This window comes from Pecten maximus, chromosome 18, assembly GCF_902652985.1.
Source record: "Pecten maximus chromosome 18, xPecMax1.1, whole genome shotgun sequence".
NCBI classification, from domain to species: Eukaryota; Metazoa; Mollusca; class Bivalvia; order Pectinida; family Pectinidae; genus Pecten; species Pecten maximus.
The window spans coordinates 23,039,535-23,065,791 of NC_047032.1; the positions used below are offsets into that span (position 1 = coordinate 23,039,535).

A 26,257-nucleotide genomic window follows, 5' to 3' on the forward strand; every position below is an offset into this window, starting at 1 on the left:
ATGTTCCTTGAGCAATTGTTCAAAATTTGATAGAGAAATAACAATAATGAGAATTTTTTTTTAAAGAAATTTAAAGATTGCAGGTGACCATAACAATTTGTGCAAAGTTTCTATATATAGTAACAAGACCTTGACATAGCAACATGCTGTAACACGAACTGATAAATTGCTTGATCTTTGAAGAGTGATTATTTAAAATTATTTATTCAGAGGAAAAACATTTTATCAGGTGATCAACACTTTTTTTTTAATAGTAAAAAAGCTGTTGCAATGCCATTTTTACATTTTGAACACTTTATTTGAAATAAAAGGCTTGTCTATTTTTATAAGAACCAGACATACATGTCAGGTACAGTGTATATTAAGTTCTACTAAAGTAAAACTATGTATAGTTCAGAAACAAAGTTGCCTACTTATCCATGAAATAGTGCTTAATTCGTGACCTTAACCTTTGACATCTGAAACACAAAATATTTCCTGTTTTCCTAATGCTTTGTTTTGTCTGATGTTTGAATAAAATCCATAAGCAAATTAATTCACTAAAGTATTAACAAAAGGTGCTGCACCTATGTCTACAAAGAGCTATATATTTCTTTCCACTAACACTCTAGCTCTACTGGTATCCAATCAATATGTATACATTATAGATATACAAATATACTATACAGTGTAAGTGATTACATGTAGCATTGTTGTTAATAAAACAAGTATGCTAGGTATCGCTAAAGCAATGCATGTCCCCTACAAGCCTCCATTAAAAATAGTAACCTTGACCTTGACCCAAAAGCCTTGAAACTTGAGCTTGATCTGTGGTTACTCATACTAAAGATACATAACAAAGTTCACCAACATAACTTGAAGCATGGCTAAAACTAAATTTAGAGTGGGAGGAAAATTTGGTGAGGAAACATTCATTTCTTTGAATATCAAAAAGATAACAAGAGGCCCATGGGCCTTAACGGTCACCTGAGATTTGAAATATTTCAGTTAATTTAATTGACCCTTTTTGGCCCCACCCATGAGCCCCTGGAGGTCAGTCAGGGCCAACATGTGCATGCCATCAAATTGTCAGAATGAATTCCAATCGAAATAAAACAAATTAGAGTCAAAAATGTGATTTCCCTATATAAACTATAGTAAAGTTAACCCCCTCCCCTGGGGCAAATGCGAGACCCCTGGGTCATGAAATTCACAATTTTGGTAAAGTACCTTAAGACCCTTCCATCTATTAAGAGTATTTGATTCCATCATATCTGAGAGAAGAGAAGAAGATTTTTGAAATTTCAGTCAATTTGACCCTTTTTAGTCTTGCCCGTCAGCCCCTGAGGGTCAGTCAGGGCCAACATGTGCATGCCATCAATTGCAAACTGTCATCCCATGCTGATAATGTTAACTAGGTTAGAATGAATTACAATTGAAATCAAACAAATTATAGTGAAAAATGTGATTTCCCTATATAGAAAATAGTAAAGTTTAGCCCCACCCATCAGCCCCTGTGGGTCAGTCAGGGCCAACATGTACATACCATCAAACTGTCATCCCATTCTGATAATGTTAACCAAATTAGAATGAATTCCAATAGAAATCAAACAAATTATAGTCATACTATGTGATTTCCCAATATAAACTATATTAAAGTTTACCCCCTCTCCAGGGGCAAACGTGAGACCTCTGGGTCATGAAATTCACAATTTTGGTAAAGCACCTTAAGAACCTTCCATCTATGAGTGTTTGATTCCACCACATCTGAGAGTAGAGAAGATTTTTGAAGTTTTAGTCAATTTGACCCATTTTAGCCCTGCCCCTCAGGCCCCTGGGGGGTGGGGACCGTATAATTCACAATTTTGGTTGACTTTTAGCCATAGAAGCTTCCAGCCAAATTTCATTGAATTTGGTTTAGGGGTTTTGGAGAATAAGTCGTAAATGTAAATTGTTTACGGACGCACAACGCATGACGCACGACACACGACGACAGATAAAAGGTGATTAGAATAGGTCACTTGAGACCTTGTCTCAGGTGACCTAAAAAGTCAAGCAGACAGGTTTTCATAGAACAATAAGAAGTTAGTGATTATAATGATCACAAAAACACATATGTTACTACCAAAGTAATTGTACATGATTGTAGATATAACCTTTTAATCCTTCAGGCAAATATCTGGGTGTTTTATATAAGATATTGGCTGGAATTAAACCACAATTTGGCAAATCTTTTTTTTTTAAATCCACAAAAATATTTTCAAACTAATATCTGCTTTTTGAGCTTTTTAATTTCCATAAAATATTTCATAGTACATGTAACTAATTTAAGTGTATATTTAGTTATACTCTCATAACTATAATTTTTTGAAGACATCAAAATGCTTGCATTAACTTATCATTAAAAGTGACTTTTAAAATTTTTTAAACCTACTCTGGTAATTTTTTTTATTTTTTTTATGTTACATGATTTAGTTTCCGTTCTTTCCAATCCTCTGTTAAATCTGTAATATATACTTACCACTGCTTCTGGTTTCGGCCCAGGGGGAGGTTTCTACAAATTCAGGAATGAGGAAAATTGAGGACATATTACTACGTACTACAGAAAAGCAAGAGTCTAAAACTTGCAACCTAAGAAGGCTCTAGCATATTTGCAGGTCTAAATATTTTAAAAGCTTTTTGTACAAAAATCAATAAGTAATATAAGAATGAATGCTGTATATATACATATATGTAGGATGGGAGTGAAATTTGGGCTTACACCATCAGCAGAATATGCATGATTCAGCTAAAGATTATATATATATGCACACATATATAGTGCTGAGTATTGAGTACATTTTGTGTGAGATCCAGTTTTAATCAATTACTATTGTCATGAAATACATTTCATACATATTTATGCATCTATCATGAAACGCATGCAGTAATCACATAGATTTTCTCCTTCAATTCTTCTCAGTTTTAAACTAGTAAACTGAATAAAGCTGAAAATAATTAAGCATTTGAAAAACAAATAATCTTGCCTTTAGTTAAAGTTAACTTCAGTGATAACTCTGGCTACACATACAAAATGTGAGTAAAAGGTATAAAAACAGTATTTATAAAGAGCTGGTACCTATAGACAGACTTCAGATTGTTTCTATAAACAGATGTTCCCAAGACATAGAGAGATGGTTCTTATGGACAGATGGTTCTTATGGACAGATGGTATTTATAGACAGATGTTCTCTCTCTCTCTCTATATATATATATTCACAGAAAGTCTGCATGGACATATGGTCCCTATAAACAAGTTATATGATAATACATAGACCTATGGTCTCTTTAAACAGATTATACATATATATAGATATGGTCACTATAAACAAGTTGTCCCTATAAACAGGTGATATATGTAGACATATGGTGTATATACACCACTGGTCCCTATAAACAGGTGATATATGTAGACATATGGTGTATATACACCACTGGTCCCTATAAACAGGTTATATGTAAACAGCTGATCTCTACAGACAAGTGGAATCAGTCTGTCACTAGGTTATGTATCTAGGCAAATGGTCTCTATAGACAGGTGGTGTATTTTTACAGATTGTATATGTAGACAGGTGATCACTATAGGCAGGTTTAGTCTGTCAAAAGGTTGTATATGTAGACAGATGGTCTTTATAGACAGGCAGTATCTGCCAAAAGGTTGTATATGTAGACAGATGGTCTTTATAGACAGGCAGTGTCTGCCAAAAGGTTGTATATGTAGACAGATGGTCTTTATAGACAGGTGTTGTCTGTCAACAGGTTGTATGTGTAGACAGGTGGTCTTTAAAGACAGGTGTTATCTATCAACAGGTTGTATGTGTAGACAGGTGGTCTTTATAGACAGGTGTTGTCTATCAACAGGTTGTATGTGTAGACATGTGGTCTTTATAGACAGGCAGTGTCTGTCAAAAGGTTGTATATGTAGACATGTGGTCTTTATAGACAGGCAGTGTCTGCCAAAAGGTTGTATATGTAGACAGATGGTCTTTAAAGACAGGTGTTGTCTATCAACAGGTTGTATGTGTAGACAGGTGGTCTTTATAGACAGGTGTTGTCTATCAACAGGTTGTATGTGTAGACAGGTGGTCTTTATAGACAGCCAGTGTCTGTCAACAGATTGTATATGTAGATAGATGGTCTCTATAGACAGGTGGTGTCTGTCAACATGTTGTATGTGTAGACAGATGGTCTCTATAGACAGGTGTTGTATTTAAACAGGTTGTATATGTAGACAGCTGATATCTTAAGGCAGGTGGTGTTTATTAACATATTGTATATGTAGACAGATGGTCTCTATAGACAGGCTGTGTCTGTCAATAGGTTGTATGTGTAGACAGATGTTCTTTTTAGACAGGTGTTGCATGTCAACAGGTTGAATATGTAGATAGATGGTTTCTAAACAGGTGTTGTCTGTCAACATGCTGTATATGTAGATAAATGGTCTTAATATAGACAGGTGGTGCCTGTCAACAGATTGTATATGTAGACAGATGGTCTCTATAGACAGATGGTATCAGTCAACATGTTGTATATGTAGATAGATGGTATATATAGACAGGTGGTATCTGTCAACATGTTTTATATGTAGATAGATGGTCTCTATAGACAGATGGTGTATGTCAACATGTTGTATATGTAGACAGATGGTCTCTATAGACAGGTGGTATCTGCCAACAGGTTGTATGTGTAGACAGATGATCTCTATAGACAGGTTGTGTCTGTCAAAAGGTTGCATATGTAGACAGATGGTCTCTATAAACAGGTGTTGTCTGTCAACATGTTGTATATGTAGACAGATGGTCTCTATAGACAGGTTGTGTCTGTCAACAGATTGTATATGTAGATAGATGGTCTCTATAGACAGATGGTATCAGTCAACATGTTGTATATGTAGATAGATGGTCTCTATAGACAGGTGGTATCTGTCAACAGATTGTTTATGTAGATAGATGGTCTCTATAGACAGATGGTATCAGTCAACATGTTGTATATGTAGATAGATGGTCTCTATAGACAGGTTGTGTCTGTCAACAGGTTGTATATGTAGACAGATGGTCTTAATATAGACAGGTGGTGACTTTAGACATGCAGTATTTACAGATGGTCTTTCAACACAGGTGTGTGATTTCTAAACACAGTTGCATGGTCTTTATACAATGTAAACAGGTAGATTTATATTATATCTACAGGTATATCATATCCAAGTCAAATTCTCTTAACTGAATTATGGAAAATTTAATGTACTTTCTAAACAAATATAATGAAATGTCTATGAGAAATACCAACATCACAACACACTGATCCATTTGTATAGCTGTGTCAAGTGGATAATGCAGCTATTATGGGTCAATGTGATCCCCGGGAGTAACACTTGAATATGTACATGATATCTCAATGGTTTATCATATTTCTTATTGATTCTCTGATCAGTGTGAGCCATGATACGATTATTTTAAAGCATAAAAACTCTGTTTGCCAACTGGATCAATGGTAACTGTAACAAAGCTTGGTTAACAAAAGGGTATGACATATTTCTCTTAACTTTATTATATCCCTTCAGAATATACTGAAATTTCTAGAGTAACATATCTATGACATTATCCTACATTGTTTCATATAATATATTAACAAATTGTATGTATATGTCTTGTAATATAAATGTAGTGTGGCCAGTTATAAGCTGATTAAGCTGAGTGCAGATGTTTCTAGGACTGCTGGGATAATTTGTTGTGGGAGTTGTTGTAGGAGTTTTATAGATCAATACATTGACCAGCAATATATGATCACTAAGACCCCTCAGCAATACACAAAACAGAATGATTCCCTCATCAACACACCAAACACACATGCACTCCTTCGACAACATACCAAGACAGAGATCCTCTCAACAACACACCAAAGACAGGGATCCTCTCAACAACATACCAAAGACAGGGATCCTCTCAACAACACACCAAAGACAGGGATCCTCTCAACAACACACCAAAGATAGTGATCCTCTCAACAACACACCAAAGAGAGAGATCCTCTCAACAACACACCAAAGACAGTGATCCTCTCAACAACACACCAAAGACAGTGATCCTCTCAACAACACACCAAAGACAGTGATCCTCTCAACAACACACCAAAGAGAGGGATCCTCTCAACAACACACCAAAGACAGTGGTCCTCTCAACAACACACCAAAGACAGGGATCCTCTCAACAACACACCAAAGACAGTGATCCTCTCAACAACACACCAAAGAGAGAGATCCTCTCAACAACACACCAAAGACAGTGATCCTCTCAACAACACACCAAAGACAGTGATTCTCTCAACAACACACCAAAGACAGTGATCCTCTCAACAACACACCAAAGACAGTGATCCTCTCAACAACACACCAAAGAGAGGGATCCTCTCAACAACACACCAAAGACAGTGGTCCTCTCAACAACACACCAAAGACAGTGATCCTCTCAACAACACACCAAGGAGAGTGATCCTCTCAACAACACACCAAAGAGAGAGATCCTCTCAACAACACACCAAAGACAGTGATCCTCTCAACAACACACCAAAGACAGTGATCCTCTCAACAACACACCAAAGACATGGCTCCTCTCAACAACACACCAAGGAGAGGGATCCTCTCAACAACACCCCAAAGAGAGGGATCCTCTCAACAACACACCAAAGAGAGGGATCCTATCAACAACTCACCAAAGACAGTGATCCTCCCAACAACACACCAAAGAGAGTGATCCTCTCAACAACACACCAAAGAGAGGGATCCTCTCAACAACACACCAAAGACAGTGATCCTCTCAACAACACACCAAAGAGAGTGATCCTCTCAACAATACACCAAGGAGAGTGATCCTCTCAACAACACACCAAAGAGAGAGATCCTCTCAACAACACACCAAAGACAGTGATCCTCTCAACAACACACCAAAGACAGTGATCCTCTCAACAACACACCAAAGACATGGCTCCTCTCAACAACACACCAAGGAGAGGGATCCTCTCAACAACACACCAAAGAGAGGAATCCTCTCAACAACACACCAAAGAAAGGGATCCTCTCAACAACACACTAAGGAGAGTGATCCTCTCAACAACACACCAAAGACAGGGATCCTCTCAACAACACACCAAAGACAGTGATCCTCTCAACAACACACCAAAGACAGTGATCCTCTCAACAACACACCAAAGACAGTGATCCTCTCAACAACACACCAAAGACAGTGATCCTCTCAACAACACACCAAAGACAGTGATCCTCTCAACAACACACCAAAGACAGTGATCCTCTCAACAACACACCAAAGACAGTGATCCTCTCAACAACACACCAAAGAGAGGTATCCTCTCAACATCACACCAAAGACAGTGATCCTCTCAACAACACACCAAAGACAGTGGTCCTCTCAACAACACACCAAAGACAGGGATCCTCTCAACAACACACCAAAGACAGTGGTCCTCTCAACAACACACCAAAGACAGTGATCCTCTCAACAACACACCAAGGAGAGTGATCCTCTCAACAACACACCAAAGACAGTGATCCTCTCAACAACACACCAAGGAGAGTGATCCTCTCAACAACACACCAAGGAGAGTGATCCTCTCAACAACACACCAAAGAGAGTGATCCTCTCAACAATACACCAAAGAGAGGGATCCTCTCAACAACTCACCAAAGTGAGGGATCCTCTCAACAACACACCAAAGAGAGTGATCCTCTCAACAACACACCAAAGACAGGGATCCTCTTAACAACACACCAAAGACAGTGATCCTCTCAACAACACACCAAAGAGAGTGATCCTCTCAACAACACACCAAAGACAGTGATCCTCTCAACAACATACCAAAGACAGTGATCCTCTCAACAACACACCAAAGACAGGGATCCCCTCAACAACACACCAAAGACAGTGATCCTCTCAACAACATACCAAAGACAGTGATCCTCTCAACAACACACCAAGGAGAGGGATCCTCTCAACAACACACCAAAGACAGTGATCCTCTCAACAACACACCAAAGAGAGTGATCCTCTCAACAACACACCAAAGAGAGGGATCCTCTCAACAACACACCAAGTAGAGTGATCCTCTCAACAACTCACTAAAGAGAGGGATCCTGTCAACAACACATCAAAGACAGTGATCCTCTCAACAACTCACCAAAGAGAGGGATCCTCTCAACAACACACCAATGAGAGTGATCCTCTCAACAACATACCAAAGACAGTGATCCTCTCAACAACACACCAAAGACAGGGATCCTCTCAACAACACACCAAAGACAGTGATCATCTCAACAACACATCAAAGAGAGTGATCCTCTCAACAACATACCAAACAGAGGGATCCTCTCAACAACACACCAAAGACAGTGATCCTCTCAACAACACACTAAAGACAGGGATCCTCTCAACAACACACCAAAGAGAGGGATCCTCTCAACAACACACCAAAGACAGTGATCCTCTCAACAACACATCAAAGACAGTGATCCTCTCAACAACACACCAAAGACAGAGATCCTCTCAACAACACATCAAAGATAGGGATCCTCTCAAAAACACACCAAAGACAGTGATCCTCTCAACAACACACCAAAGAGAGGGATCCTCTCAACAACACATCAAAAGTTCTTAATTTGTAGAAAGTAATTGTCTACCAATTGAATTTTAAAAATTCCTTTAATAGTCTCTGTGTTGTAATTAGTAAAAACTTCAGAAATAATGTTAAACGTCACACTATATACAATGTTTCTGAGGTTTCACAATGCAGGTCATGGCTATATTTTCAAAGCAGGTAATTAATAGAGCAGAAAAATGTTTGAAGTAATTTAAAATGTCTTTATATCATATTTTAATGGCATTTTCAAATGATCATTGATAATGATTTAGAAATTCAGAACTTATGTTATATATTTTTGTTTCAAAATGCTTGAATTGATTAAAAATTATATAAAAAGCTCAAATAATTTCAAAATGCTCCTAAAGCTAATCACTAAGAGTTTTTTTATTTCTGAGTTCAGTTAGTCTCATTTTGGGTAGGAAACTTATTAAGGTAAGGGTATTGTGCGGAGTTAATTGCATATTGTGGGAGTTAGACTTTAAAATTAAACATTTTCTATTGGGGATTGAGCCATTTTTGGCCCTAAAAGCCATCAGACACAGTCCTGTCGCCTGTAAAATTTAACTAGTGATTAAGTACACAATTGAGAAATGTTCCTAATTGATGAAGATTCAGCAAAGGTTGATAATCAAAGATTTCCTTATCTTATAGCTCTTCAATGTATTGTAATATTGATTAAACCAACACATTCCCTACATTGTTATTTTAACCATACTTACAGACACATCTCCCTGAATTTTATCTTTAACTATACTGGCACATTTCCCGATTATAATTTTTTCCCTGTATGGTAAATTCAACCAAATCGACAAATTCCCTTTATTATAACTGTAACAATACTGACACATTCTCTATATTATAATTGTAACGATACCGACACATTCTCTATATTATAATTGTAACCATACCGACACATTCCCTATATTATAACTGTAACCATACCGACACATTCCCTATATTATAACTGTAACCATACCGACACATTCTCTATATTATAATTGTAACCATAACGACACATTCCCTATATTATAACTGTAACAATACTGACACATTCACTATATTATAACTGTAACAATACTGACACATTCACTATATTATAATTGTAACCATACCAACACATTCCCTTTATTATAACTGTAACCATACAGACACATTCCCTATATTATAACTGTAACCATACAGACACATTCCCTATATTATAATTGTAACCATACCGACACATTCCCTATATTATAACTGTAACCATACCGACACAATTCCTACATTATAACTGTAAACATACCGACACATTCCCTATATTATAATTGTAACCATACCAACACATTCTCTATATCATATTATAATTGTAACCATACCGACACATTCTCTATATTATAATTGTAACCATACCGACACATTCCCTATATTTTAACTGTAACCATACCGACACATTCCCTATATTATAATTGTAACCATACCGACACATTCCCTATATTTTAACTGTAACCATACCGACACATTCTCTATATGATATTATAATTGTAACCATACCAACACATTCTCTATATCATATTATAATTGTAACCATACCGACACATTCTCTATATTATTATATTATTATATTATATAAATGGATGGTCTGGGAGTTGATACACAGGAAGAGTTATGGACTATACACTAAAATCTATTCAAGCCTTCAAGTTTAAAACAACCGTTCCTCACCTTGTTCGGCTTCAGGGTCATTCTCCCTCCACATCGGGCACACGAACGTAAATGACAGTAGTTACAGCGATGTCCGACTCCATCAGCAAACTTTGTTTTGTGACAAATCTGGCAGATGGCACCGGTGTCCTGATTAGGGGGGCCAACCTTCTTGGCTTCTTCATTTACCTTTTCCACTGTGGTTTTAAATGTGTCCAGATCAGTCTGCATCTGCCTGCATTCAAAATATGTACAATATCATAAAAAATCATGACTTGTTTTCTGTAACACATTACATGAACTTATAATTTTACCATATTTGTCCTTAAATGCCCCTTCCCTATTTCTAAAAGTTATAAGTACCATATTGATCCCCAAATAAGGCCCCTTTCCTAAAGTAGAAGTTCCCTTAGTTTCATACTTATCCTCAAACAAAACACAAGCCTCCTCCCCACATCTAAAATTTTATTTCCATATTTATCCTCAAACAAAATACAAACCTAGTGTAAAAGTTTAGTACCATATTTATCCTCAAATAATCCCCTGACCCCTAGTTTAAAAGTTTAGTATTGTATTCATCCCTAAAACAAAATGCAAGCTTCCTCCGGGATCCTCTGGTGTAAAAGGTAAATACCATATTTATCCTCAAGTAAGCCCCCTCCCCTAATGTGTAAAAGTTCAGTACCAAATTTATTCTAAAATAAGCCCATTCCCCTGGTATAATATTTAGTACCATACTTATCCTCAAACAAAATGCAAGGCTTATTTATAAATCGATTGCAGCTTACTATTTTAAAACAGAAGATTTTTATATGAAAAAAATGAATTCAGGTTGTGTGGGGGTACACAAAGATACGCCCTCATAAATAAAATAAACCAGTCCAGGAACTCATGAGGTATATCACATTTATACCTTTTGTTTTGTAACATTGTTAAAATGACCACTAAAACCTCATCATATGTAGACCTTATAATGGTGTGATGTTATGGTTTGAACACAAGGACACAAGGACAGATGCACAGAGTGATTGATATATACGCCTCTTTAATGATATATACGCCTCTTTAATGATATATACGCCTCTTTAATGATATATACGCCTCTTTAATGATATATACACCTCTTTAATGATATATATGCCTCTTTAATGATATATATGCCTCTTTAATGATATATACGCCTCTTTAATGATATATACGCCTCTTTAATAAAACGGGGGTATAATGAAGAAGGGGCTTATTTGTGGGTAGGTTTTTTTTAAGGGTAAGAACTTTTTGTGGGTAAGAGTATTTTTTGTGGGTGGGAGCTTCTAGTGGATAGAGATTTTTTGTGGGTAGGGGTTTATCATATTTGTGGGTAGGGACTTTTCTATGGATAAGGGGCTTAATTTTGTGGTAGGAGCTTATTTGTTGTAGGAGCTTATTTGTTGTCGGAGCTTATTTGTTGGAAGGGATTTGTTTGTTGGTATGGGGCATATTTGGGATTACATAGGGACATTTTTTTGTGGATATGAGCTTATTTGTGGGTATATGGGGCTTATTTGTTGGTATATGGGGCTTATTTGTGGGTATATGGGGCTTAATTGTTGGTATATGGGGCTTATTTGTGGGTACATGGGGCTTATTTGTGGGTATATGGGGCTTAATTGTTGGTATATGGGGCTTATTTGTGGGTATATGGGGCTTATTTGTGGGTATATGGGGCTTATTTGTGGGTAGGAACTTACTTGTGGATAGAGGCTTTTTTTGTTGGTAGGAGCTTAGGAACACAGGAAAATCAAAACTTGTCTTTATGATGGAAACTATACACAGGTATGACATTCACGGTCCTGTTATTGACACTATACACAGGTATGACATTCACGGTCCTGTTATTGACACAATACACAGGTATGACATTCACGGTCCTGTTATTGACACTATACACAGGTATGACATTCACGGTCCTGTTATTGACACTATACACAGGTATGACATTTACGGTACTGTTATTGACACAATACACAGGTATGACATTCAGTCCTGTTATTGACACTATACACAGGTATGACATTCACGGTCCTGTTATTGACACAATACACAGGTATGACATTCAATGTCCTGTTATTGACACTATACACAGGTATGACATTCACGGTCCTGTTATTGACACTATACACAGGTATGACATTCAATGTCCTGTTATTGACACTATACACAGGTATGACATTCACGGTCCTGTTATTGACACTATACACAGGTATGACATTTACGGTACTGTTATTGACACTACACACAGGTATGACATTCACGGTCCTGTTATTGACACTATACACAGGTATGACATTCAATGTCCTGTTATTGACACTATACACAGGTATGACATTCAAGGTCCTGTTATTGACACTATACACAGGTATGACATTCAGTCCTGTTATTGACACTATACACAGGTATGACATTTATGGTCCTGTTATTGACACTATACACAGGTATGACATTCAATGTCCTGTTATTGACACTATACACAGGTATGACATTCAGTCCTGTTATTGACACTATACACAGGTATGACATTCAATGTCCTGTTATTGACACTATACACAGGTATGACATTTACGGTCCTGTTATTGACACTATACACAGGTATGACATTCAATGTCCTGTTATTGACACTATACACAGGTATGACATTCAGTCCTGTTATTGACACTATACACAGGTATGACATTCACGTCCTGTTATTGACACTATACACAGGTATGACATTCACTGTACTGTTATTGACACTATACACAGGTATGACATTCACGGTCCTGTTATTGACACAATACACAGGTATGACATTCAATGTCCTGTTATTGACACTATACACAGGTATGACATTCACGGTCCTGTTATTGACACTACACACAGGTATGACATTTACGGTCCTGTTATTGACACTATACACAGGTATGACATTTACGGTACTGTTATTGACACTATACACAGGTATGACATTTACGGTACTGTTATTGACACAATACACAGGTATGACATTTACGGTCCTGTTATTGACACTATACACAGGTATGACATTCACGGTCCTGTTATTGACACTATACACAGGTATGACATTTACGGTCCTGTTATGACACTATACACAGGTATGACATTCACGGTCCTGTTATTGACACTATACACAGGTATGACATTTACGGTCCTGTTATGACACTATACACAGGTATGACATTCACGGTCCTGTTATTGACATTATACACAGGTATGACATTCAGTCCTGTTATTGACACTATACACAGGTATGACATTCACGGTCCTGTTATTGACACTATACACAGGTATGACATTTACGGTCCTGTTATTGACACTATACACAGGTATGACATTCACGGTCCTGTTATTGACACTATACACAGGTATGACATTTACGGTCCTGTTATGACACTATACACAGGTATGACATTCAGTCCTGTTATTGACACTACACACAGGTATGACATTTACGGTCCTGTTATTGACACTATACACAGGTATGACATTCACGATCCTGTTATTGACACTATACACAGGTATGACATTCACGGTCCTGTTATGACACTATACACAGGTATGACATTCACGGTCCTGTTATTGACACTATACACAGGTATGACATTCAAGGTCCTGTTATTGACACAATACACAGGTATGACATTCACGGTCCTGTTATTGACACTATACACAGGTATGACATTTATGGTCCTGTTATATTGACACTACACACAGGTATGACATTCAAGGTCCTGTTATTGACACTATACACAGGTATGACATTTACGGTCCTGTTATTGACACTATACACAGGTATGACATTTACGGTACTGTTATTGACACTATACACAGGTATGACATTTACGGTACTGTTATTGACACTATACACAGGTATGACATTTACGGTCCTGTTATTGACACTATACACAGGTATGACATTCACGGTCCTGTTATTGACACTATACACAGGTATGACATTTACGGTCCTGTTATTGACACTATACACAGGTATGACTTTCACGGTACTGTTATTGACACTATACACAGGTATGACATTCACAGTCCTGTTATTGACACTATACACAGGTATGACATTTACGGTCATGTTATTGACACTACACACAGGTATGACATTCACGGTCCTGTTATTGACACTATACACAGGTATGACATTTACGGTCCTGTTATGACACTATACACAGGTATGACATTTACGGTCCTGTTATTGACACTATACACAGGTATGACATTCACGGTCCTGTTATTGACACTATACACAGGTATGACATTCACGGTCCTGTTATTGACACTATACACAGGTATGACATTCAGTCCTGTTATTGACACTATACACAGGTATGACATTTACGGTACTGTTATTGACACAATACACAGGTATGACATTTACGGTCCTGTTATTGACACTATACACAGGTATGACATTTACGGTCATGTTATTGACACTATACACAGGTATGACATTCAAGGTCCTGTTATTGACACTATACACAGGTATGACATTTACGGTCCTGTTATTGACACTATACACAGGTATGACATTCACGGTACTGTTATTGACACTATACACAGGTATGACATTCAGTCCTGTTATTGACACTATACACAGGTATGACATTCACGGTCCTGTTATTGACACTATACACAGGTATGACATTTACGGTCCTGTTATTGACACTATACACAGGTATGACATTCACGGTACTGTTATTGACACTATACACAGGTATGACATTTATGGTCCTGTTATATTGACACTATACACAGGTATGACATTCACGGTCCTGTTATTGACACTATACACAGGTATGACATTCACGGTACTGTTATTGACACTATACACAGGTATGACATTCACGGTACTGTTATTGACACTATACACAGGTATGACATTCACGTCCTGTTATTGACACTATACACAGGTATGACATTCACGGTCCTGTTATTGACACTACACACAGGTATGACATTTACGGTCCTGTTATTGACACTATACACAGGTATGACATTTACGGTCATGTTATTGACACTATACACAGGTATGACATTCACTGTACTGTTATTGACACTATACACAGGTATGACATTCAATGTCCTGTTATTGACACTATACACAGGTATGACATTCACGGTCCTGTTATTGACACTACACACAGGTATGACATTTACGGTCCTGTTATTGACACTATACACAGGTATGACATTTACGGTACTGTTATTGACACTATACACAGGTATGACATTCAATGTCCTGTTATTGACACTATACACAGGTATGACATTCACGGTCCTGTTATTGACACTACACACAGGTATGACATTCACGGTACTGTTATTGACACTATACACAGGTATGACATTTACGGTCCTGTTATATAGACACTATACACAGGTATGACATTTACGGTCCTGTTATTGACACTATACACAGGTATGACATTCACGGTACTGTTATTGACACTATACACAGGTATGACATTCAAGGTCCTGTTATTGACACTATACACAGGTATGACATTCACGGTCCTGTTATTGACACTACACACAGGTATGACATTCACGGTACTGTTATTGACACTATACACAGGTATGACATTTACGGTCCTGTTATATAGACACTATACACAGGTATGACATTTACGGTCCTGTTAATGACACTATACACAGGTATGACATTGACACTACACACAGGTATGACATTCACGGTACTGTTATTGACACTATACACAGGTATGACATTTACGGTCCTGTTATATAGACACTATACACAGGTATGACATTTACGGTCCTGTTAATGACACTATACACAGGTATGACATTCACGGTACTGTTATTGACACTATACACAGGTATGACATTTACGGTCCTGTTATTGACACTATACACAGGTATGACATTTACGGTCCTGTTATTGACACTATACACAGGTATGACATTTACGGTCCTGTTATTGACACTATACACAGGTATGACATTTACGGTCCTGTTATTGACACTATACACAGGTATGACATTTACTATCCTGTTATTGGCACTATACACAGGTATGACATTTATGGTCCTGTTATTGACACTATACACAGGTATGACATTCAAGGTCCTGTTATTGACACTATACACAGGTATGACATTCACGGTCCTGTTATTGACACTATACACAGGTATGACATTCACGGTCCTGTTATTGACACTATACACAGGTATGACATTTACGGTCCTGTTATTGACACTATACACAGGTATGACATTCAATGTCCTGTTATTGACATTATACACAGGTATGACATTTACGGTCCTGTTATATAGACACTATACACAGGTATGACATTTACGGTCCTGTTAATGACACTATACACAGGTATGACATTCACGGTACTGTTATTGACACTACACACAGGTATGACATTCACGGTCCTGTTATTGACACTATACACAGGTATGACATTCACGGTACTGTTATTGACACTACACACAGGTATGACATTCAAGGTCCTGTTATTGACACAATACGCAGGTATGACATTTACGGTCCTGTTATTGACACTATACACAGGTATGACATTCAGTCCTGTTATTGACACTATACACAGGTATGACATTTACGGTACTGTTATTGACACTATACACAGGTATGACATTTACGGTACTGTTATTGACACTATACACAGGTATGACATTCACAGCCTTGTGATGGACACTATACACAGGTATGACATTCACGGTCCTGTTATTGACACTATACACAGGTATGACATTTACGGTCCTGTTATTGACACTATACACAGGTATGACATTCACGGTCCTGTTATTGACACAATACACAGGTATGACATTTACGGTCCTGTTATTGACACTATACACAGGTATGACATTCACGGTCCTGTTATTGACACTATACACAGGTATGACATTCACGGTACTGTTATTGACACTACACACAGGTATGACATTCAAGGTCCTGTTATTGACACAATACACAGGTATGACATTTACGGTCCTGTTATTGACACTATACACAGGTATGACATTCAGTCCTGTTATTGACACTATACACAGGTATGACATTCAGTCCTGTTATTGACACTATACACAGGTATGACATTTACGGTACTGTTATTGACACTATACACAGGTATGACATTTACGGTCCTGTTATTGACACTATACACAGGTATGACATTCACGGTCCTGTTATTGACACTATACACAGGTATGACATTTACGGTCCTGTTATTGACACTATACACAGGTATGACATTTACGGTCCTGTTATTGACACTATACACAGGTATGACATTCACGGTCCTGTTATTGACACTATACACAGGTATGACATTCACTGTCCTGTTATTGACACTACACACAGGTATGACATTCACGGTCCTGTTATTGACACTATACACAGGTATGACATTCACGGTCCTGTTATTGACACTATACACAGGTATGACATTCACGGTCCTGTTATTGACACTATACACAGGTATGACATTCACGGTACTGTTATTGACACTATACACAGGTATGACATTCACGGTCCTGTTATTGACACTATACACAGGTATGACATTTACGGTACTGTTATTGACACTATACACAGGTATGACATTTACGGTACTGTTATTGACACTATACACAGGTATGACATTCACGGTCCTGTTATTGACACTATACACAGGTATGACATTTATGGTCCTGTTATATTGACATTATACACAGGTATGACATTCACGGTCCTGTTATTGACACTATACACAGGTATGACATTCACTGTCCTGTTATTGACACTATACACAGGTATGACATTCAGTCCTGTTATTGACACTATACACAGGTATGACATTCAAGGTCCTGTTATTGACACTATACACAGGTATGACATTCAAGGTCCTGTTATTGACACTATACACAGGTATGACATTCACGGTCCTGTTATTGACACTATACACAGGTATGACATTTATGGTACTGTTATTGACACTATACACAGGTATGACATTTACGGTCCTGTTATATTGACACTATACACAGGTATGACATTCACTATCCTGTTATTGACACTATACACAGGTATGACATTCAAGGTCCTGTTATTGGCACTATACACAGGTATGGCATTTACTATCCTGTTATTGGCACTATACACAGGTATGACATTTATGGTACTGTAATTGACACTATACACAGGTATGACATTCACGGCCTTGTGATGGACACTATACACAGGTACAACAATACTGGTCCAATGCTGGATGTTAAGCACAAGCATGACATTCACAGTCATATGAGAGGCACTGATAATATTATTTGTAGAAAAGACCAGTACGGCAGGTCATACCTTGATCAATATTTAGATTACATTGTCGATCAATATAACATTCACAATTAAGATATTACTACAGTGATGGTTGTGTGTGGAGCGTGGTTTCCCTTAGCTAGAGGCTAGTCAGGATGATCAATGTCAATGAGTACTGTTTGTCTGTACAAACACAACAATCAATATATACTCCTACAGAATTATACATTGTACCACAGAGGCACATATAATTGTTCTACACTAATACTTATAGGTTTAGGAAGCTCTATTCAGTAAAGTCGTAATTATTATAAAAAATACCCCTGCACAGGGCTTGACATTTTTCAAACTGGGGGCGTTCAACACCAGAAGAGGCACAAAATGTTGACATTTACGTCAGTCCTCGACATAAAGTTTAAGCTGTAATGATCGAGACATTTATGATTTACGTATTGGACATAAAGTTTAAGCTGTAATGAGACATTTATGATTTACATATTGGACATCAAGTTTAAGCTGTAATGAGACATTTATGATTTACATATTGGACATCAAGTTTAAGCTGTAATGAGACATTTATGATTTACATATGTGGTTACATGTTGGTTGATATGTTTTTTCTGACTTCACTGTTACTTTGTTTAAGACTTAATTGTGATAGACATGTTCAGAATTTGGTTCTGCTATACAAAGAAAAACCTTTTTCAATACTATAAATGGAGAGAATGATGAGGTCATTAAGTAATATTTGGTTTATCTATCTCATTTGTACCAGTGACATATCACAAAATATCAATTGTATAAAAAATTGTTTTCTCATTATCAGCATTGACCAATGGGAATGGTACTTTCTATTCACCAAATTAGTGAAGCCTGCCAATTTTTTGGGGGTTTTGTTGGTTCAGGTGCAAACTAAATGTGGAAGCCAGCACACAATAAGTGGTTGTTTTTTCCGGCTCTTTTGCTACATACAAAACAGTTACATAATGATATTAATGAGATAACAGTTTTGTAAGCAAAACTTTAAGTGTTAAACAGAGTTGGTATTTATATAATTGAGACTAAATTAAGCCCAGTCAAAATGATGCTATTCTTAATTGTCATTTGAATACAATGTCAAAGATTATATAACATGACCTGTACATTTTTCATGCAGAGAATTCTTCAAGTGACTTTGTCTAATTTGACAAATGCCAAAAACATAAATTTTAATGGTTTCTAAATGAATATCATTCATATTTTACTTGTATGGCAAAAAATACAAAAACAAATGTTCAATTGAGTGTCACATGTAAATATAGATAGTCTGTGATACTCAAGATCAATATATAGGTAAATATCTTTATCAAAGGTTAAATAAATTGACATATTTATCTCATCAAAAGTCTACAACTAATAAATAATCTAATTACCACTAAAATGCATGAGTTCAAGACTGCTTATGTTTGGCCAGCTATAGCTAGCAATGAGTCTAACCTAGTAGTAGAGAAATCGAAATATTCATTCTTTCAAAGCAGAAAATGTTACATAATTAAAATAGATTACAATAAAATAGCAGCCTCAATACATTCTAAAGTAAGGTGTAGAATTTTAAGACTCCCAAGAATCAAACAATCGTATGCAGTGGAGTTGGATGATAAACAGCTACTGTGAAACTGTCACATGTGTATTGGGTTGAGAGACCTACAGAGAATCGCCAAGAATGCTGATTTACCAGATACGGAACATACCAACATAAAACCAGGCGTAGAAGGATGGTTTCCACACAGCACTCTTAGTGTGTGCGTGCCAAGTCATGTTTAGAGTCGCCCCTTGGGCAGTGCTGGGTAATATCACCGACAATCTACCTCAATAATTATATCCAGCCACGGCACCAAATTATCATTTTAATGGCTGTCATATAACATATAAACGGTGTAAATGTGGAATTTTCTCCGATATCACTTGTACATCCTCGCAGAATATAACTTAGTCAGCAAATAGTAAACAATATTATATGGGTTATCAAATTTTAATTTGATACATAAGGTTATTTTGAAAATATTTTCCTCAAACATTCTAATTTACCAAATTTCCCTTTTGTTCTTTAGTACTGTGTGAAGCATGAGGAACCATCTTAAAGTAAAAATGTACAAGCTTTTATGCATGCAGCCTTTAATACATGTACATACAGCGTACCTTTTATATATGTACAAACTATCTTAATTTGAAAGAGTACAACATACCTATACAAAATTTATACATTTACAATGTACCTTTAATGCATGTACAATGTACCTTTTATACATGTACAATGTACCTTTAATACATGTACAATGTACCTTTTATACATGTACAATGTACCTTTTATACATTTACAATGTACCTTTTATACATGTACAATGTACCTTTAATACATGTACAATGTACCTTTTATACATTTACAATGTACCTTTTATACATTTACAATGTACCTTTTATACATGTATAAACTACCTTAATTTGATAGAGTACAACGTACATAATTTAATACATGTACAATGTACCTTTTATACATTTACAATGTACCTTTTATGCATGTACACAGTACGTTTTATACATGTACGGCGTACCTCTTTCACATGTACAGCATGCCTCTTTTACATGTACGGCGTACCTTTTATGCACATACAGCATACCTTTTATACAGTGTACCATATTAAGGTGACCACAGTGTACCATATTAAGGTGACCACAGTGTACCATATTAAGGTGACCACAGTGTACCATATTAAGGTGACCACAGTGTACCATATTAAGGTGACCACAGTGTACCATATTAAGGTGACCACAGTGTACCATACTAAGGTGACCACAGTGTACCACATTAAGGTGACCACAGTGTACCATATTAAGGTGACCACAGTGTACCACATTAAGGTGACCACAGTGTACCATACTAAGGTGACCACAGTGTACCATATTAAGGTGACCAAGTGTACCATATTAAGGTGACCACAGTGTACCATATTAAGGTGACCACAGTGTACCATACTAAGGTGACCACAGTGTACCACATTAAGGTGACCAAGTGTACCACATTAAGGTGACCACAGTGTACCATATTAAGGTGACCAAGTGTACCACATTAAGGTGACCACAATGTACCATATTAAGGTGACCACAGTGTACCATATTAAGGTGACCACAGTGTATCATATTAAGGTGACCAAGTGTACCATATTAAAGTGACCACAGTGTACCATACTAAGGTGACCACAGTGTACCACATTAAGGTGACCAAGTGTACCACATTAAGGTGACCACAGTGTACCATATTAAGGTGACCAAGTGTACCACATTAAGGTGACCACAATGTACCATATTAAGGTGACCACAGTGTACCATATTAAGGTGACCACAGTGTACCATATTAAGGTGACCACATTGTACCATATTAAGGTGACCACAGTGTACCATATTAAGGTGACCACAGTGTACCATATTAAGGTGACCACATTGTACCATATTAAGGTGACCACAGTGTACCACATTAAGGTGACCACAATGTACCATATTAAGGTGACCACAGTGTACCATATTAAGGTGACCACAGTGTACCATATTAAGGTGACCACAGTGTACCATACTAAGGTGACCACAGTGTACCATATTAAGGTGACCACAGTGTACCATATTAAGGTGACCACAGTGTACCATATTAAGGTGACCACAGTGTACCATATTAAGGTGACCACATTGTACCATATTAAGGTGACCACAGTGTACCATATTAAGGTGACCACAGTGTACCATATTAAGGTGACCACAGTGTACCATATTAAGGTGACCACATTGTACCATATTAAGGTGACCACATTGTACCATATTAAGGTGACCACAGTGTACCATATTAAGGTGACCACAGTGTACCATATTAAGGTGACCACTATGCATCATACTAAGGTGACCACATTTCAATAGATTTGGTAAATATTGCTATAGCCATATTTTACCACTTGTTAATAAACTTCCTCAGACATTTAAATGAAACAAGAATTTCACATAAGTGGATGTGTCACCTGTGCAACAATTTTGATAATTAGGAAGAAATAGATTCACTTTTCATTCTTAGAAATATTGTTAAAAGTAGGCAAGACCAGCATCACTCAAATATATGCTAAGAATTCAGCAATACAGAGCAGGCACTTTCATTAAATGAGCACTGCATGAAGTTTGAGCTAGAGCAATGGCACGGAAACATATTTTCTTTTTAGAGTAACAGTGACCTTGAACTTTGACCTTTGGACCAGTAAAAACAATCCTATGCAAGCACTAGTGGAATTGATAAACTGCATGAAAATTGAGTTTGATGGGCACAAAGGTAAAATTATCACATGGAAACAAATCTTCTATTTTTAGTAACTGTAATTACCTTAACCGTCGACTTTCGGACTTGAAAAGCAATTCCTAGCAAGCACTTTTTGTAAGGAATTTAAGATCTGTATGAAGTCTGTCAGTATGCATGATCAGTCGAAGGGAACTTGAGTTATTGCACAGAACCTCTGTGCCAACGCCGAAACAGTGATACCTATTATAATTGGCTGCTTTTTGCAGGTGACACGAAAAATTTTACAAAATATAAAGTGGAGTAAAGTGTTTAATTATTCAGCACAATGTCTACCAACTTAGATCATAATCCCCTTACCACGAGACAAAGATACTTGGGTACGTATATAAACTTTATCACAATAAGTTCAAAACAAGTTATGCATATCAATTTATATAAATCATCTTGTTTGCCCTGACAGAAGCCCTGTCAAGATCTAATTGTGGGAGGAAACTGAATTACTCATAATAATATAATGAGGTTACAAAGGTTCAAATTACATATAGCATCTCATGCAACCGTACAACTCAATTCATTACTAATTGAACATACATATACGCCTACAATGTATATGAAACACCTCCTTCAGTTTGTATGTTATACACTTTCCTTCTTATATCACATATGCTGATATGTATCTTATATCTAAGAGTCATGGTAATTTTTGCACAAAAAAAGCCTTTCTGATGCAAGTGTCCTTACACCGTCATTGGAGTATGAGCGTGAACCTAGCAGGGACGGGAAGACTGTTTGACTATACGGTATAGCCAAGTCACTTCATATAGTACCAATCAATATGTTCCTAAACAATTCTGCCTGAGGCCAGGCCTAACTTCTGCTGTTTCAGCATTGCTGAAAAACATCACCAAGCTAAACAATGGCACATTTCTACAATACAGTATGTTCTTATATAATGACCGTGGGATGAAGGTTTAGAAGACTGAGGGGCCGGTATATGGTGGGACTGACCAAGGGTCACTTGGGAGCCTGGGGAGTTGGGGCTTGTAGGTGGGAAAGTGACCCAGAGTCATTAAGGGAGGGTGGGGTTATATTGTGATAGAAGCTTGGGAGTTGGGGCTGTGGTTACAGTGTGACAATGACCAGGGTCAGTTTGGGATGGGGTTAGAGTGACAAAAGCCAGGGAGTTGGGGTTTGAAGAGTGGGACAGTGACCCATGGTCAGTTCGAAACAGTGCTAGAGTGACAGAGGTCAGGAAGTTGGGGTTTGGGGAGTGGGACAGTGACCCATGGTCAGTTCAAGACAGGGTTAGAGTGACAGAGGACAGGGCGTTGAGGTTTTGGGAGTGGGACAGTGACCCATGGTCAGTTCGAGACAGGGTTAAAGTGACAGAAGTCAGAGAGTTGGGGTTTGGGGAATGGGACAGTGACCCATGGTCAGTTCGAGACAGGGTTAAAGTGACAGAAGTCAGAGAGTTGAGGTTTGGGGCATTTGACAGTGACCCATGGTCAGTTTAGAATTGGGTTAGAGTGACTGAGGTCAGGGAGTTGGGGTTTGGGGAGTGGGACAGTGACCCATGGTCAGTTCAAGACAGGGTTAGAGTGACAGAGGACAGGGCGTTGAGGTTTTGGGAGTGGGACAGTGACCCATGGTCAGTTCGAGACAGGGTTAAAGTGACAGAAGTCAGAGAGTTGGGGTTTGGGGAATGGGACAGTGACCCATGGTCAGTTCGAGACAGGGTTAAAGTGACAGAAGTCAGAGAGTTGAGGTTTGGGGCATTTGACAGTGACCCATGGTCAGTTCAAGACAGGGTTAGAGTGACTGAGGTCAGGGAGTTGAGGTTTGGGGAGTGGGACAGTGACCAATGGTCAGTTTGGAATGGGGTTAGAGTGACTGAGGTCAGGGAGTTGGGGTTTGGGGAGTGGGACAGTGACCCACTCAGTTCGAGACAGGGTTAGAGTGACAGAGATCAGGGAGTTGAGGTTTGGGGAGTGGGACAGTGACCAATGGTCAGTTTGGAATGGGGTTAGAGTGACTGAGGTCAGGGAGTTGGGGTTTGGGGAGTGGGACAGTGACCCACTCAGTTCGAGACAGGGTTAGAGTGACAGAGATCAGGGAGTTGAGGTTTGGGGAGTGGGACAGTGACCCATGGTCAGTTTGGAAAGGGGTTAGAGTGACTGAGGTAGGGAGTTGAGGTTTGGGGCATTTGACAGTGACCCATGGTCAGTTTAGAATTGGGTTAGAGTGACAGAGGTCAGGGAGTTGGGGTTTGGGGAGTGGGACAGTGACCCACTCAGTTCGAGACAGGGTTAGAGTGACTGAGGTCAGGGAGTTGGGGTTTGGGGCGTTGGACAGTGACCCAGGGTCAGTTTGGGATGGGGTTAGAGTGACAGAGGTCAGGGAGTGGGGTTTGGGGAAAGGGACAGTGACCATCTATAATAATTTATTGAAACAGCTTTAAAGAATTAGAAATTAATCGAATGAAACAATTACCAGTATCATTTTTTTAACATATATGATACTAACATTTACTGCATTTTTAAATGAAACTGCCATATATACTGAATACAGATTATCTGAGACAAGGTGAACAATGTGGGAGAACATATCTAGTCAGGGTGTACGTACTATAATAATGATACAATTACATTGTATATATATCATTTTAACTGATACCTAATTTAGGACTATACAAGTTACTGGCACCTTATAACCATATAAAACTTTCTCTGGGAATTAACAGCCTGACTATGTATCTACTGCTACACAGAATTTATATAATAATGCATGTTCAGGTTAACAATGTTATTCTTACATATTACAGAGATCCAATGTTAATTTTTTTATGGATGAGATAACTCCTATCTTTAATTACCCTGGACACAAGCGCCGGCCATAATATGTCCACATTTTCACAACTGTCGACCATTATGCCCACACTTTTACAAGTATCGACCATTATGCCCACACTTTTACAAGAGCTCACCATTATACCCAAACTTTCATAAGTGTCGACCATTATATCCACATTTTGGCACGTCCTTAAATGACCCTGGCTGTTAAGGACGTTAAACAAAAACAAACCAAACCAAACAATGATGTCATAATGGCAATTTGATCATCTCATATCAACGTCTTGCATATTAGAGGGTCAAAAACTAGCCAACAAAAAATAGAATAACATATATATTGTATATGATTTCTCCTCCTTGGCGTGAGACCTGTAGTTAATGACCTGACAACATTGTATTGTCTCCGTGATGCTATACAATTGTTGT

The 26,257-nt window shown here is 37.7% G+C and overlaps 1 protein-coding gene across 3 annotated transcripts in view; it reads right to left on the reverse strand.

Moving 5' to 3' along the window:
- Positions 1-26,257, reverse strand: part of LOC117316461 (regulating synaptic membrane exocytosis protein 2-like) — a 94,687-nt gene that overhangs the window by 51,998 nt on the left and 16,432 nt on the right. For all 3 annotated transcript variants that reach the window (XM_033871054.1, XM_033871053.1, XM_033871051.1), the window contains exons 2-3: positions 10,369-10,582; positions 2,501-2,533 (exon numbers count right to left, since the gene is read on the reverse strand). In XM_033871054.1, the coding sequence (XP_033726945.1) occupies positions 2,501-2,533; positions 10,369-10,582 (247 nt within the window). The remainder of the gene's footprint in view (positions 1-2,500; positions 2,534-10,368; positions 10,583-26,257) is intronic.